Genomic DNA, 18392 nt, shown 5'->3' with positions numbered 1-18392 from the left:
CTGGGCTCAAGTGATCCTCCTGCCTTGGCCTCCCCAAAGTGCTAGAATTACAGGTGTGAAGCCACTACACCCAGTGTAAGTAATAATTGAACTGAAGAGTGAAAGATTAGTAAGAGTTGGATTGTGGAGCAAGGAGGGTGAGGAACAAGTTGGGAGTAGAGAGATAATGAGTTCAGTATTAGACTTACTGAGTTTGAAATAATATCTATACCCAGCACGCTAACCATTGCTTCCCCCCACACCAATAGTAATCTAGGAAATGAAAATTAAAACAAGATACCATTTTTCACCTAAAAATTTATTAAGAATTTTTAAAATGAGTAAGCCCAGTGCTGGGGAATGAAAATTAACTCTAGTAACCAAGGAAATGAAAATCAAAACAAGATACCATTTTTTCACCTAAAACTTGATTAAGAGTTTTTAAAAGGAATAAGCCCAGTGCTGGAGAATGAGAGTATATTTATTGCTATGGCTTAGTAAGAAACCACTCTAAACTTAATGGTTTCAATCAATAATCATTAATTCTCTTTCACAGTTTCTATGGGTTAGGAATTCAGAAAGGGCACAGTCAGAATGGCTTGTCTGTGTCCTGCTGTAGGCTTGTCTATCTGGCAGTGATGCTGACTGTAGGCTGGGGCCTAGTGGAGGCCATCAAATGGAACACCTACAGAGGCCACTCCTGTGGCCTCGGTTTCCTTGCAATGTTGGGTTCCAAAGGCAAGTGTCCCATGAGCAAGCAAGCCAAGCGGAAGTCATATTACCTTTTATGGCCTAGCTCTGAAACGCAGGTTAGCTTCCACTGCACTGTATTTATTATTTTTATTTTTATTTTTTTGAGGCAGAGTATCACTCTGTCACCTAGGCTGGAGTACAGTGGTGCAAACACAGCTCACTGCAGCCTCCGCCTCCCAGGCTCAAGCAATCTTCCTACCTCAGCCTCCCAAGTAGCTGGGACTACAGGCATACACCACTATGCCTGGCTAACTTTTAATTTTTTGTAGAGATTGGGTCTTGCCATGTTGCCCAGGCTGGGCTTGAACTCCTAGCTTCAGGCAATACTCCCACCTCAACCTCCCAAAGTGCCGAGATTACAGGCATGAGCCACCGCACCTGCTTTGTACTGTATTTCTTTAGACAGTTACAAAGGTCCACCCAGCTTCCAGCAGAGGGAACACAGATCCCACCTTTCAATTGAGGAGTACCAAAGTCACACAATAAGAAGAGCATGTGGAATGGGACATATAGGTGCAGCCATCTTTAAAAATACAATCTGCTACAGAGGGACTATAAATCGATACAACATCTCAGATGACAATTTGCCAATGTTTTAAGTAGCTTAAATATTAAATAGTCTTTGTTTTAGCAATTCTACTTCTAGAAATTTATCCCAAGGAAATACTTACGGATGCACGTTATGATTTAGTCATAAAGATATTCACTAAAGTAATGTTAATAATAATAAAAAAGTAAGCAAGCCACATGTTAACAGAAAACTGGTTAAATAAAAAGGCTGATGTAATAATACATTAAAATAATGTATTAAAAATCACAATAGAATTTTAATATGCAAAAACACTTAGATATATTAAGGGGGTAAGTATATAAACCATACGTGCAATACAATTCCATATTTTTAAAATACACATAAATGCACAGAAAAACAAAACTAAAAAAAAATGTGATTGTTCCTTATATCTTTATAGGGAAGGATTACTTATGTAATCAAGGAGAAAAGTTTACAGAATACAAATTAACCCCAAACTCTTATTTATTTAAAATTTTACTTTATTTTATATTCCAGATACATGTGCCGATTACATAGGTAAATGTGTGCCATGGTGGTCTGCTGCACTTATCAATCCATCACCTAGGTATTAAGCCCCACATGCCTTAGCTATTTATCCTGATGCTCTCCCTCCCCACGCCTCCCGGACAGGCCCCAATGTGTGTTGTTCCCCTCCCCGTGTCGATGTGTTCTCATTGTTCAGCTCCCCTTGTAAGTGAGAATATGCGGTGTTCAGTTTTCTGTTGCTGTGTTAGTTTGCTGAGGATAATGGCTTCCAGCTCCATCCACGTCCTTACAAAGAACATGATCTCAATCCTTTTTATGTATACATAGTATTCTATGGAGATATATATCTATTACATTTTATATATTATCTATTACATTGTGTGTATATATATATATATATTTACATATATATATATATCTATTACATTTTGTTTATCCAGTCCATCACCGATGGGCATTTGGGTTGATTCCATGTCTTTGTTATTGTGAATAGTGCTGCAATGAACATACGTGTACATATATCTTTATAATAGAATGATTTATATTCCTTTGTAACCCCAAACTCTTAACCTGTGGATTAATGTCATTCATCGGTTTAGGAAATTTCATAGTAACTATCTCTTTCCTCTCCTTAAGAGATTCCAATGAATAGCATGTTAGACCTTTTCCTGTATCATCTTATGTCTCATAGCCTCTCTTTTACTCCCCCACTTCTCCCCCCATCTTTTTGTCATTCCATGCTTTGTTCTGAATATTTTTCACTGACCTGTCTTGTAGTTTGTTAATTCTCTCTCTGATTCCTCTCTAAAGTGTTGTTAAATTTGTTCATTGAATTCTCAATTTTGGTTATTGTATTTCTTCAGTTTCAGAATTTCTATTTTTAAAAATTTACTCTTTTTGTATTATTTTCATTTCTCCACCAATTTAACTTATGAGATTACTCTTACTTCTGCTCTCTGCTCAATTTTAATCTTTTTTCTTCTTGATCTTGACAATCTTAGTTATTTTAAAGTCTACATTTGATAAATATAGGAGCCCTTGCAGGTCAGTTTGCATTATCTGTTGTTTCTGCAGGTTCTTGTCTATGTTGACTTGCTTCCTTATATGTTTGGTTATCTTTGACTCTGTACTATTATATTTATATTATTTTTGTAATATTAGGTATTATATTTAAAATATTATTAGTAGGAATAATTTGGAAACTAAGATGAAGCTACCTCCCTCCAGGAAACTTGTTGTTGTTGTTTGCTTGTTTGTTGTTTTGCTTTTCTTAGGCAGCTGAACGCACTAGCAATCTAGGTTCACTTTAATCCAATTTCCAAGCCATCCAAATGACTCAAAACTGGAATATAGTCTGTACGAGGAGTGTTTACTTTGAGTTCACCAGCATTCACAGGGAAGCCCTTTGAACTTCTAACCTAAAGTAAGAGTGTTTTCAGGGTCTCCACCCGCAGTAGGGCCTAGATTCCATTTTTTGTCCCGCTATACTAGCAAGGCTAACAAAAAGACTGCCAATCTTCTTAGCTGCCTATCCTGATCAGTAAATGTGCCCTGGGCAAAAGTGGCCCTAAATACTAAACTCAGCTCTCTGAATTTCTGTCTTCTTCTAGATTATAGCCTGGAATTTCCTTCTTCTTCCAAATCTTGAACTGGAAACTCTTGACTAACATTAAATAACACCTTCAAACAGATTTTTAAATCTATATTTTATCTATTTTTTCCAGTTGTTGGAGGAAGATTGTCCAAATTACCTCATCTGTCATTTCTAGAAGCAGAAATCTTTCTACCCTACAACACTGCACTATATAGTATGGCTTTATTACACTTAACTTACATGTACTCCACTATATGTATTTAGCCCTGCCTCCTAAATATTAAAATTGTATTTTGTGTATGTGCTCTATTATATATGGCACATTACTACATATGTTACATATTCTCATATATTACTATATAAGGATAGATACTTGAAATCATGTATCTTGTAGTTCTTGGACAATTTAAGGGTTTACAAGGGTGATTTTAAAATTTTATACCATTAACATGATTTATTGACTTTGGAATCTAACTCCCAAGTAAGACAAGACTCCATTATACCAGAAATGTTCTCATATGGAAGTTACCTATTTGGGATACTACAGAACATGTTTTTATTCCGAGTAGGAGCTTAAATAAGATAATATCTAGGTTTCTGTCAACTGAGATTCCATAGTTTTATGCTTAATTTAACATATACCTGTATACCAGACAAAAGATTCATGGCTTGATGTTTAATGCATATTTTGAAATGGTGAAAATACTACTAACAGGAGAACCCTGCCCATCAGCATGAAAACTACCAAGAAAGGAAACAATAATATGCTTTTTCTTTTTCAATAAAGCCCAAATTTCATATTCTTCTGAAATTAGGCTACAATTATGGTCTGACTGCATTTCCCAGAAGTTAAATACCTCTATATCATGTATATGTCATCTTTACATGTTATAGAAATAATCTAAGGGAAAAAGTTATATGCAAAATGATGCTCTCAGCATTATTCAAAATAGTTTTTAAAAATCAGAATACTTTAAGACATCCAGCAAAAAGGAAATGGTTAAATATGATATATTTACCAAGTGAAATACTATGCTGTCAATAAAATTATAATTATGTTCTACATGATAAAAATTACATATATAAATTCAAAAGACAAACTGAGAAAAAACATTTGTAATACATGATAAATCAATCAAAGGCTTATTTCTTTAGCATTAAAACAGGAGAAAAGATTAATAACTCAATAGAAAAGCTAGCAAAAGATACGAATAGTTCATAGAAAAGGAAATACAGTTATCTTCTAAGTATACGAAAATATATAACCTCATTTATAAGAAAAATGGAAATTAAAGCTAAGATAAAATATAATTTTTATTTTTCACAATGGCAAAGAAAAATATTTGATACTGCATGGTAGAGTCAAGAATTTGAGAAAGCAGGCACTTTTATATATTGTTGGTAGAAGAATACATTGGTGCACACTCTCTGTAAGGCAATTTGGCAATATCTGTCAAAAAAAAAAATTTTTTTTTTTTTGAGGTAGGGTCCCACTCTGTCACCCAGGCTGGAGTGCAGTGGTGCCATCACAGCTCACTGCAGCCTCAACCTCCCAGGCTCAAGCAATCCTCCCACCTAAGCCTCCCAAGTAGCTGAGACTATAGGCACATGCCACCACGCCCACCTAATTTTATTTACTTTTTGTAGAGATGAGGTCTCCCTATTTTGCCCAGGCTGGTCTCAAACTCCAGGGCTCAAGCGATCCTCCTGCCCTGGCCTCCCAAAATGCTGGGATTATAGGCATGAGCCACCACACCCAGCCTCCCACAGTTATCTTCATTTAAGTGAAAAACAAAATGATATTTTAACTGAACAAGAAAATCAAACAAAACCCTAGTATTCCTAGATATGCCTTGGTTACTTTGAGGAAAGGAAGAAGGGAGGAGAATGGAATCAGAGAGGTGGACATGTGAATTTAAATTCTAATTTCTTTCTTTTAAAAGATGTGATTCAAAGTTAGCAAAATATATGATTTAATGAAATGGGAGCTATCATTTTCTGTCTTTTTAAAAAGAAGACAGATCAATTTGCTAGTGAGTCTTATGGCTTCTTTTCCTGATTTTCTTACAAAGCAAACATCTTTATGTAAAACTTCTATATCTACATTTCTATGAGAGTTTCTAGGATCCCCTCCATAACTCCATTCCATCTCATCCTAATTACATGCTGCAGCCAGATTAATCAGCCAAGAATCAGCAATAGAGTTCACTTCTCATTACATCAAATGTAAAAATTAGAAAGGTTGGGGTCAGATCCCAAAGGGCAGAGGAGTTTGAAACCTTCTTGGATTCAAATAGTCCCCTCTCTCTACACTTCTCTGAGCCTGGGTTTGTGCATAGGCTTAAAAAAATGGAAATAACTACCTCAAACAATCCTTGGGAAAATTAAGAGACTTTCTACATGAAAGCATCTAGTAAGTACCATGTCTGGTACATGATCACTCATAAACACTAGTTTTCCTTCACCTATACTTACTCGCCATAGTAGCACAATACATAACGCTATACTTAAGAAATCTGTTCATGGTTTCTGCATGCCTCCTGCTCAATTTCATTTCCCTGATCAGTGTCATTTTCCATTTTATTATTCTTATGTGCCCACTTTAAATTTTTGCCCCCATATCCATTATCTATTCGTATCCTACTTACTCTTCAAGTCCCAGCTCAAATTCTACCTCTTACAAAAAATCTTCCTGACTTTGAACTCCTATTGCCCTTAAAAGCCAATGTCAGACAGTTGACCACTTAATTTTTATTTATATTTTAAATTTTACTTTAATTATTATGAATTACAGTAACACATTTCTCTTATTTTAAAAATACTAATAATACAGATAAAGCTACAGACATTGATCGTTGACCATTACTCTCATTCCCAGACCCCACCTTTAGAGGTGCCGCTTACAGTTTGTAATACATTCTTCCAGACCTTTACTACACATCTACATACTTGTAAAATGCAGTTTTGCTTTAACTCTTTTTTTATATATATGGCATCAAATTGTACTTGTTGTTCTATAACTTGCTTATTTCACGTATATCTTGCACAGAGGGCCAAATACTGCATGATTTCACTTATATGAGGTATCTAAAATAGTCAAATTCATAGAATTAAAGAGTGGAATGGTGGTTGCCAGATGCTGGGAGGGAAGGAGGAATGGAGAGTTGCTAAGCAAGGGGCATAAAGTTGCAGTTAAGCCAGATGAATTCACTATAGAGATATGCTGTACAGCACTGTACCTACAGTTAACCATACTGTATTGAATACTGGAAAATCTGTTAAGAGAGTAAATCTCATGTTAAGTGTTCTTACTATGATAAAATAAAATAAAAAAAAATAAACCTATATACCTATGTATCTATATCTCTCTTTATATCTACATATCTTGGAGGTCATTTTAATACATATAGAGCCATGCTATTCTTTTCACTCCAGAGTGTTCCAGTTTATGTTACCATTTATTTATTCATGGACACTTAGGTTTTTTCCTCATTTTTACTTATATAAATAATGAAATATTTCAGAGAGAAAATGACTTGAAAAAATTCTGAAGCAGAAACACAACATAAAACCGCTACTTACATTAAAGAGGTTTTCTAACAAGGTAGACATTAAAATATCTTTGAATCAGAGAGATATGGTATTTTTCATTTACCATATTATAGTCTTCATACTCTTTAAGGCATTAAATATGACCATTTCCATTGTTTTGTTTGGTAAGATGCACTGCTCATTAAATGACTTGGTGTAAAAGATCTTATGAGGTCTGGCGACACTATCTCACTGCCTTCCTGTCTATTCACCAGCATAGATCATTTTCTCCATTAATTCCCGACACTAGAGGGCAGCAGCCTCAGTACTAATTAGTAGTAATGCAGACCACAGTTGACTAATGAAAACAACACTCCTTCAGTAAAATCTGCACTAAATTACTACTCAACCTTTTATTTTGAGGGGAAATATTTCTAAAAAACCAAACAGACATAAATTAGGTAACAACAGGTTTCTCCATGAGACAAGCCAATTGTGCTGTCTCTCCAAAAGGAAGGATGAAAGAATTCTGATTTAGATTATCCAGGGATTATCAATGAAATCTAAGCTAATGTAACCAGGTGTGGTGGCTTGTGCCTGTAGTTCCAGCCACTCGGGAAACTGAGGTGGGAGGGTCACTTGAGCCCAGGAGGCTGCAGTGAGCTATGATCATACTGCACTCTAGCCTAGGTGACAGGGTGAGACCCTGTTTCTCTACAAAACAAAACAAAACAAAAACCCTGAGCTAATGAAATATAATAAGATGTATATTCTTTTGTTAATTCAATGTATCTCACAAGTAAAACCTGGAAGAATCAAATGATGATAAATTCCGTTTTATTAGATTCTCCATATTCTTTCTGATTTTTTAAATAAGAGGAGAGGAAGAGATAGGAAAAATACTTTTTTAAAAATTTACTTTTTTTGAGATGGAGTCTCGCTCTGTCACCCAGGCTGGAGTGCAGTGGCGTGATCTTGGCTCACTGCAGCCTCCACCTCCCGGGTTCCAGTGACTCTCCTGCCTCAGCCTCCTGGGTAGCTGGGATTACAGGCAAGTGCCACCACGCCCGGCTGATTTTTTGTATTTTTAACAGAGATGGGGTTTCGCCATGTTGGCCAAGCCGGGAAAATAATTTTAGATCAAAGACATATCCGAATAGGTTTTCTAATGGCCTTGTAGAAAACTTGAAGGAACTGGCCAGGCGCGGTGGCTCACGCCCGTAATCCCAGCACTTTGTGAGGCAGAGGCGGGTGGATAACGAGGTCAGGAGATCGAAACCATCCTGGCTAACACGGTGAAACCCCGTCCCTACTAAAAATACAAAAAAAAAATTTAGCCGTGCGTGGTGGCGGGCGCCTGTAGTCCCAGCTACTCGGGAAGCTGAGGCAGGAGAATGGCGTGAACCCGGGAGGCGGAGCTTGCAGTGAGCCGAGATTGCGCCACTGCACTCCAAGCATGGGCGACAGAGCGAGACTCCGTCTCAAAAAAAAAAAAAAGGAAAACTTGAAGGAACTAAACAAACAGCTTTTATGAAAGAAAAAAAAAAAAAAACAGGGCAAAGAAGTCCCCCAAATAACAAACAGAAGTGCTAGACTACCTATTTTGAAAACTGTCAGGTGAAACAGGAAGGGCTTTCAAATATGAATCACTCCTTTTCAAATATATCTATGGAAAAATTACTACACTGTGTAGTTTTTCCACACCATCTTCTTTTAGTAAGCAATCTACATTTAAGTTTTCTCCATCTTTTCACACCTTGATAGCTCATCTCTTTTTGTGGCTTGACAGCTGATTTGTTTTAATCACTGAATAATATTTGATATGCAACAGTTTGCTTATTCATTCACCTATTGAAGGACATCTTAGCTGTTTTCAGTTTCAAGTACATTTTTAATTTGAAGAAATAAAAGTATAAAGACTTTTGGTTCAAGATCAAAGACTTAAACACTTGGCTCCCCTCCCTGAGAACTTATTACAGTGATAGTAAAGGAACAAACGGACTAAACCTACAGTGTAAAAAGAACTGGAGGAAGGGGTCAGTGGGTACTGAGGAGTAGATGCAATTTCCACGTACAAAAAGTAGCATGAAACAAAGCGCAATAAGCCCAAACCCAAAACAACTTGATAACGTGTACATTTTGTTCTACAATCAAAATGAAATCTTGTCTTCAACATGGATGAACCATGAGGACATTATGCTAAGAGAAATAAGCTAGTCATAGAAAGACAAATATTGTATGATGCCACTTATATGAGGTACCTAGATTAGTCAAATTCATAGAAACAGAAAGCAGAATGGTGGGTGCTAGATGCTTAGGGGACGAAGAAATGAGGAGTTATTTAATGGGTATAGAAATTCAGTTTAGCAAGATGAAAAAGTCCTGGACAGCTGTTTTTCTTTCCTTAAGATCCATCAATTAATTGTTCAAAATGATGCCCCATTCTAGTTGGCTTCATTTTTAGACCATAACTTAACTTACTCAGCTTTGTCTTTCCTTGCTTATTTGGGTCCTTCATTCTTTCCTTCCCTCCCTCCCTTCCTACTTTCTTCCTGTCTTCCTCCTCCCTCCCTCCCTCCCTTCCTTGGGTAACTGCTTTTTCTTTTCTGTTCCTTTTTTTTAATGTTGTTGACTGGAAACAACACGCCATCTTCACCATATTACTAACATCTTCCAGCTTTTTACATTTATGGCATAGATGCTGAATTCTTTTTCAAGACATATTTTTGGAACCCCAGTGTGGATCAGTACACTATTGTCATCTAGGATTTCTTTACATTGGATATCTGGGGAAGTTACTCCATGTCAACTTCCTCATATTTCCTATTTCCTTTTGCTGTTTCCTCAACTTTAACTTCTATATTTTCTATTGCATTTGGCAGGGGTGGGGTGTAACTTTTTTTCTTAATTTCCAAGAGCTCATTATTGTTTCCTGTTCCTTTTTCATAGCGTGTTTCCTTATTTGATGGAATAATTGTCTTATTTAATTAAAAAACATAAAGTTCTTGTGTTCCCTGACTTAACTCAGTTTTTTTCCTGTATCCATTGCTTTACTTATTTTTCATGCAGCTTATTTCCTTTTTATAGTTTGATCATTAGTTAGTTGCTAACATCAATAGATTTTTAGCCGCTGGTACCCAACATTCTGTTTTCTGTTTCTGTGTATTTGACTACGTTAGATACCTTATATAAGCTGGTATGGGTTTTCTCTGTTTTTATGTATACAATGTTTTCTGCCAGTCTCCTCTTAAATAGAATGGCCAGTTGGAAGCCCTGTTTGTTAGTTGCACTTATTGTCCTGCAAACTTTGCTAGCATTAATTATATTGTTTAAACTTTCGAAATGACTAATGCTAATAGCATAACTATCAAAATTTAGGAGACATAGAGAATAGTGAGTGAATTCCCATTTTTTATAGCATAGGGATATATTTGACAGATAATATCTAAAGCTTTAAAATACATCAAGAAATAATGGTTCTAGTATATTACTTAGTCTTTTCATGGTAACCACAAAAATAACTAAAAAGAAACTTAAAATGACTTATAAGGAGCAAACTGAGGAAAAGAAGAGGCAGTTAGGATCATTGTTTTCCATTATAATCTCTTCTGTACTATTTTTTAAAATCATAAGCATGTATTTCTTCAAAAAAATAAATTGCAAATAAAATGATGAAAATAGGAGAAAATGTAAGAAATTTGGAAGTAAAAAGAAAAAAATGAATTTGAATTCTAAAAAGAAAAATTCAAATATTCATTTATATGTACCAAATTTCTTGGACAGAAGGAGAATACTGTGTTGCCAAGGAGACCAAAGCAACTGTTCAGCTCTTAAAAAAAAAAATCCATGGCAATTTATTCTGCATAATATTACATCCTACTCCAGCTTTATAAAAGCCAATAAAATGGTTTTAATGAGGGCCTTGAAACTTAGTTTATGTTGTCACTAACATTTATTAAACATTTGGTTTATGGAGTCTACCATAGTGATAAGAATAGAGTAAAAGTCAGATGACCTAGGTTTGAGTCCCAATTTTTCCACTTAAAAGCCATATCTCCTTGAGCAAGTAACTTTTCTTTTATGAGCTTCAGTTTCTTTACTTGTAAAAATGGGGATAACTACTACCTGCCTAACACACTGTTGCTATGAATAGCAAATGAGACTTAGAGCATTTTACCAAAGTTGAAACACTACAGAAATAAATTCAAGGAATAAGGACTAGCACTTCCCAAAAGTAATAAAGCCGTATGTGTATACTGTGTACTCTTCATTGATTAAATGCCAAATTCAGTATTAGAAAAACGTGAACAAAAAATGTTATATAAACTAGTATTATAAAAATTGAATTGAACTAGGTGGCAGATCCAAGCTCCCATCTAAGCTCCCCAACTGGACAATGTCCACAATTTCTTTGGGTCTCTACGCAATGACCCTGGAGTAGACCACCTTTGTAGAGGTATGTCATGGGTGTATTTCCCATCGCATAATGATGACTTAAAAGGAAATTTGCTCACCACATTTTCTATCTGGGCTACATTAGGAAACACAGAAAATCATGCGAGTGACATTGAAAAAAACCTTCTACCGTTAGACTAATGTTTGAATCACTGGCTTAGATTGAAGTATTTTGTTTCCATTTTCAGGCTTTTTATAAGCCTATGCTACCTTGAACTTTACATGATACTCTCTCAACACAGATCTACATTCTGAGACCACAGTGCTCTACTTCCTATTTCTTAAAATGCCATGGCCAATTCCTGCTTCCACATCTTTGTCAATATATAGGAAGTTCAACACCTTTGTGACAGCTGCTATAGCAGGCTGAGCAGCTCTGCCCTGTGTCCCAGCTCTATTCCCCATCCAGCCACTGACCCATCCACTTTGCCAGTGCCTAACATCTTACATATAGGACTGCTTGTAAAAAGAAAATTGACAATGGATAAAGAACAGGACATATTACATTGAGAGAACCTGCTTCTGGGCCAGCAAAACTGGTCTATAATTTGACAGAATGTATGAAAGCATTGAAAAAAAGAACTAGGAAGGAGGTGAGTGACTTAGCCCTAGAGCATAGAAGGAGAGAGCACTGGTAGTAGAGTCATCTGTTCGCTGCCTGGAGGACAAATGTCTTGATCTAGGACTTGCTGGGTTCTAGTGGTAGGATAGTCCCATTGTGGAGATGTGTGCATTTACTTATTACAGGTTGATGCTGTTAAATGTTTATGTCATATATCTGACTCCCTGTGATTTGATTTCATGACCACCAAAAATCTTCTTTTGACTTCTCCTATGGTGCATCTAGAAAATGCCCTGAATAGAAACAAATCTACTTAGCTATTACATCTGTACCATACATTCATAAAACATTCTGAATTCAGACATCAGTTTCTGTGGCACTGGGCACAGTGAGTCCATCCTGAGACAAGGTAGGCTAACAAATTAGGCTGAAGGCTCAGGAATGGAAGGTCACATACTGGACTTGGAAATTTACCAACAGAAAGCCACCCCATAGAAACTACATGGAGTACCCCAAACTGCCCCAATAAACACCTGTCTTGTGCGTTGTTTTCTTTTTAACATTTACATACACATCTGTGTGTATTTAAGCCCTTCAAGACATACTAAAACCCTTCTATGACCTGGTCTTTACACATCCTTCCGAAGTTTTCTATGTAACCTGAGCAACAGCAGAAATAAAAGTTCTTAATACACACATTAAAATTTCTCTCTATGCTTGTCATAGTTCTCCTTATGTTAGCAAGTCTAATTTTAACTAAGTCTGAAAGTTCAAGCACAAATAACAGTTTTTTCATAAAGACTTTTCAAATACACCAAGACTAAGATTAGTAATTTTAGTGATCAATGCAAGTAGCAAATTGACCTCTAATCAATTTATAACTTATTATATGCCTCATCTGAGTCATGAAGAATTGGTGGCATTTGGTTCCTTTTTTAATTAAATAGGTATTCATCAGGTGTTAAACTCAGTTTCTCTATGTTAAAAGATTACACATGCCATCAATATATAATGTAAGAAATGCCATGAGTCTGATCTTATTTTACATTTCTGCCCTCTAAATTTCAGTGCCCTGAGACAGCCTAGCTGACCTATAGTATCAATCTACAGTAGATACAATTTCTCCATTAAATGTATTCTCTCCTATTAAGAGAGGATCAATGAAGAAATTTATTATATTTATTAAATAATTAACAAATTACTTAATCTATTCCTCTGTTAAGGATACTTATTACTTGCTCCTATTATTTATGCTTTTTCTTCCCTTCTATTTTCTTTAAAGATATGATCCATATCTATTTCATCTTTCTATCTCTCACAGGTTTCAGCTAATGCCTTATATTCAGAGGCACTTTAAATACAAATTAAGGATTTATCTTCCACTTTCAATGAAGTTTTATCTTCATTATTTTTATTTTGTTTTGTTTTATTTATTTTTGAGATGGAGTCTCACTCTGTCATCCAGGCTGGAGGGCAGTGGAATGATCTCAGCTCACTGCAACCTCCGCCTCCCAGGTTCAAGTGATTCTCTGGCCTCAGCCTTCGAGTAGCTGGGACTACAGGCACGTGCCACCTCGCCTGGCTTTTTTTTTTTTTTTTTTTTTTCGTATTTTTAGTAGAGACGGGGTTTCACTATGTTGGCCAGGCTGGTCTCGAACTCCTGACCTCAGGTGATCTGCCCACCTTGGCCTCCCAGAGTGCTAGCATTACAAGCGTGAGCCACCGTGCCTGACCTCTCTTCATTCTTTTTATATGTATCTTATCTTCTAATGAAGTCTTCCTTGAGCATCTCAGTCCACCATTTACTCCTACTTTTGAACTGTAAGAACTGACTGCCTACAAACCATTTAATTGCCACCAAAACTACTCTAGCATTATTATTTTATGTGCATTTTACAGGTTTCTTTAATATTTCAGTATATCCCAACAATATATAGGCATAGAATGGACAATCAATAAATGTAAATTCATTCAAACAATCTTTTAAAAATAATTCAGGGGCCGGGTGTGGTGGTTCATGCCTATAATCCCAACACTTTAGGAAGCTGAGGTGGGAGAATCCCTTGAGGCCCAGAGTTCAAGACAAGCCTGGGCAACATAGTGAGACCCCATTTCTAAAAAAAAAAAAAAAAATTTTTTTTTAATTAGCTGGGCGTGGTGGCATGTGCCTGTAGTCCCAGCTACTCGGCAGGCTAAGGCAGAAAGATCACTTGAGCCCAGGAGTTCAAGGCTGCAGTGAGTGCAGTGAGCGGAGATCGCGCCACTGCACTCCAGCCTGGACAATACGGTGAGACCCTGTTAAAAAAAAAAAAAAATCAATCAGGAGGCTCATCAGGAAAAGCATAGTTAAAACTGGCACCTAAAGAGAACAAAAAGTCTTGCTACTCCAAGTGTGGTCCACAGACCAGCAGCATTAGTATCACCTGGAAATTCTTTTTTTTTTATTTTTGAGAAGGAGTCTGGCTCTGTCACCCAGGCTGGAGTGCAGTGGCGCGATCTCCACTCACTGCAAGCTCCGCCTCACGGGTTCACGCCATTCTCCTACCTCAGCCTCCTGAATAGCCGGGACAACAGGCGCCCGCCACCGCGCCCGGCTAATTTTTTGTATTTTTAGTAGAGACGGGGTTTCACCGTGTTAGCCAGGATGATCTCGATCTCCTGACCTCGTGATCCACCCGCCTCGGCCTCCCAAAGTGCTGGAATTACAGGCGTGAGCCACAGCGCCCGGCCGGAAATTCATTCTTAGGCAGAATCCAAGGCCCCACCCCAGGCCTCCTGAATCAGAATCTGTATTTCAAGATCCCCAGGTGATCTGTAAGCACATTAAGGTTTGAGAAGCATTAGTTTAGACTGTAGAGGGAGAATTATTCGTCCAATATACATATGACCAATTAACATCAAATACCTCATTGTAGTTGCTTATTTGTTGGTCTTCCTCATCTGCTAACTGAGGCTTGTTGAGGGCAGGAACCCTTTCTATTTTCCTCACAAGTATTTCCTGGGTCTAACAAGACCTAAAACACGCACTCAGCATTCAATATTTTTTTTTGCTGAATGAATGAATGAATAAAGTAAAAACAAAACTTTCAGAAAGAGAAGCCTTAAGGAAATTCATCTGTACATGATGTCACATACTACCATACAAATTCCTTAATTCAGTGTCATTAATTCCATTTTAAATGTGCTGCCTTCTCTACTTCAACAAAGGTATTTTATGCACTTGACAAAGCAAAAGCTTGGATTATCTTCCTCTGTTGGAGCCACCAGGGACCTCTTTTACAAGTAAGATAGCTGCATTTTAATTCTGATTGTCACAAATCCATCCCAGATGCCCGCACAAGGTTTAATTACCACAACAACATGGAGGTGGGGGCGGAGGGTGGGTGGGGAGGTGTTGGTAGAGAAGTAATGGTTAAGGCAAAAACAACCCTGTATTAAGAGTACCATAGGAAACCTGGAAAACACGATTCCTTGAACAGATTAATTCCGGAAAATAGCTGCCAGCAGGAGAAAGAAGAGGTAAGCGCCTTGCCTTTCCCAAGAGCAAAAGGTGATACTAGATAATACCAGGGAGTGATAAAAGACCAGCGACTACCTAGCGACAGAAGGAGGAAACACACCAGACCAGAACTAAAGCGGATAGCGGTTAGAAACGCCCAGTAAGGGTGCCAGAAACCACTTTTAGGTATGTGGAGAAGGAAGTCAAGGGAGAAAAAGGGAAAGGAAATCGTTGTTTAGGGTATAACTTACAATGATGATTTTTTTTTTTTTTTTTTTTTGGAAGAAAGAGGGAAGACAGCACTTGAAGGGAAGGAGGGTATAAAGAAGAGGAAGGGAGGTTACAATTGAGAGCACTGCAGAAGGAAGCGATGCAAATGTTGCCGCCCGGCTCTGGCAGTCCGAGGGAGGAACCCCACGCATAGGTGGGTGGCAACGCCCTGCTCCGCTGCCCCCCGCTCGGTGTCCCGAGCCATCTCCTCTGCAGCCCGCGGGGCGCTGGGTGGGCAGAGGAAAGAGCAGACTGTGTGGGGGAGGCGACGGCGTTTGCCGGGCTGACCAGGTACCCACCTTATCCCAGCGGAGCCACTGCCCAATGGCCTTGTCCAGCTGAGGGTCCCCGGTGTGGTAGGGGTCGTGAAGCAGGTTGGAGTTCAGATCCCCCTCTATGTTTTCAGCCATGGCGACCAGACAGGTGTACGGGCCGGGGGCCGGCGAAGACACTGAGTTGGGGTGGGGGTGGCTTGGGGTTCGCTCACCAGGGTCCAGGCGTCCCCACCTCACTGAAGGGCATCGGAGACCAACCGCAGGGTGTTTGTAACAGCTCCCGCCGCGGCGTCAGGGAACCGGGAGAGAGGGGGTTTATGGCCGCCTGCTCCCCAGCGGACCAGGTCCGGGTCTCTGGGCGAAGTGACTGAGGCGGTCGCGCCGCGAGAGAACAACAACAGTCCCAGATGTCTGGGTCCTGGCCCCGCCGCCGCCGCCGCCGCCGCCGCCGCCGCCGCCGCCCGCACCGCCTGCGGCCCCGCCCCGCGCCTTAGGCCCCGCCCCTTCCCGCCTCTGCTGATTTAAGTCCCCGAAGCTCTAGACTGGAGCCCGGGAGCGCGCTCTCCACGCCTCCGATGTAGGGCGGGTTTACAGCCCGTCCGGGTGCTGAGGTAGTAGTGCACGGTTGTTTTTATTTTTTAATTTGCCAAGGGTCTCCTTTCCTCGATCTGCTCTCACGGCTACCACTAGCAAGCTGCCTTTGCGCTTGCCCTGCAGGTCCCCAGCGCGCGCGCAGGCCCCCACTTTCTCTTGGGGGCACGCGCCGCTTGGGGGAGAAGGGGCTGCGCAAGCTGTCCGCGCACTGCCTCACGGGAGTTGTAGTTCTTTCCTTTGTCTGAGCTCAGCGGAGACTGCCGCCGAGACTACGACTCCCAGCAGCTTCGCGCCCTCCTTTTCCTCGAAAAAGATCTACCTCGAGGTAGTTCCTTACGGACACGCCCTATCCCTATTAGTTATGCTGCGCTGTGTGGCCCTGGCATTAAATTAAACAAGGAATGACAGAGTAAGGGGACAAAGTGGTATCCGTTTAGTGATGTGCAGTTTACGAATCGCGTTCTATCGCTTCTATCCCTCAGTAAAGTAGAGGGGCGTAGTCCTTTCCCGTTTCACACACAAAGAAGAAACTGACTCCCTGAGACACCTCTCCTAAGAGGCCGAGTTCGTGAGGGGTCAAACTAGGGTTCCAATCTCATTTCAGATCCCCTCAGCTGGCAGTTATTTTATTAGGTCCGTGCAAAAATAATCGCGGTTTTTGCCGTTAAAAATAATGGCGTTAAAAATAATGGCATTAAAAGTAATGGCAAAAACGGCAATGACTTTTGTACCAACCTAATAGCTCTGCTGCTATAGTAAACTAGGAGGTAGGGAGAACAAGATTACTGGAAAATAGATGAGGAAGTTGTTGAGGGAAGATGGGTCGGCATTTAACCTTAATATAAGAATGTATAAGCATCACAAGATACCAAGAGCAATGGTAATGGAATACGGAGGAAGAGGAAATTGGTTCACCCAAATTGAAATAGTCTTCTGTTACTTCTTAGCCGTCTCTCCTATGGAATGCTCACCTAAGTTGAGGTCTGGGAAATGCTGAGAAGTGCTGACCTGTCAGCCACCTAGCTACTCCTCCGTTTCTTGGTTTGGCCTTCTTAGAATGGCTATGATTTTGGCCAAGTATATTACAACTCTTTCCCTAGTCAGCTTTTTTGTAAGGAGGGTATGATAATATTTACATCATGGCTGTATGGTAACTTAATAAATGGCATTAGGCTGCTTTGAGGTTCACAGATAAAAGACATAATAAGTTCAAAGTATTACTTCATTTCCTTTAAAGTGCCATTTACCATAATAAAATCCAAACTACCAAGGTACAAAAGGATTGTGGTACCAGTTTCTGAAAAACACGCCATAGTTGGAAGTTGCAGTTTTTGCTAAGCGATTGTTTCTTTTGTGGAGTCAGCAGGAATCTCGTTCTTTTAATCACACAAGGCCTGGGAAACAGTCACGTGTCCTGGAGAGAAATTCATCTTCCAGTACCATCACCATTATTATCCATGGTACATATTAAACATTTACTCTCTGCTAAGCATTATGGTAGGAGCTGAGGCTACAAGAATCTATATAATTGTTCATTTTGAGAAATAACATCTGAGGAGACAGGATATATGTAAGAAAAGAAAGCCCATGATAAATAGCAAGTGCTGCCAACAACTGTTAATGAATTTACATCTGAGGTGGTCAATGAAAAAAGCATCAAGCAGGAGGGACATGCACTGGGCTTTCAGAAACAAAATAAACAAGTTGAGAATAAGATAGAGGATATTTCAAAACCATAGACCAGTGGTTCTCATATCTCCCTAGGAGTTTGTTTAAATTAATATTCCTGGACACTGCCTCCAGAGATTCTGAATCAATAC

General features: G+C 39.0%; 1 protein-coding gene across 1 annotated transcript in view; it reads right to left on the bottom strand.

The window, feature by feature from the left end:
* Positions 1 to 16464, bottom strand: part of PGM2L1 (phosphoglucomutase 2 like 1) — a 67811-nt gene extending 51347 nt beyond the window's left edge. The window contains exon 1 of the mRNA XM_030828950.1: positions 16003 to 16464. Within this exon, the coding sequence (XP_030684810.1) occupies positions 16003 to 16113 (111 nt within the window). The 5' untranslated portion in view covers positions 16114 to 16464. The remainder of the gene's footprint in view (positions 1 to 16002) is intronic.
* Between the last annotated feature and the right edge of the window lie 1928 nt (positions 16465 to 18392).

This window comes from Nomascus leucogenys, chromosome 15 (assembly GCF_006542625.1).
Source record: "Nomascus leucogenys isolate Asia chromosome 15, Asia_NLE_v1, whole genome shotgun sequence".
NCBI lineage: Eukaryota > Metazoa > Chordata > Mammalia > Primates > Hylobatidae > Nomascus > Nomascus leucogenys.
The sequence above is the reverse complement of the archived record's forward strand: the minus strand, read 5'-3'. Positions and strand labels throughout refer to the sequence as shown.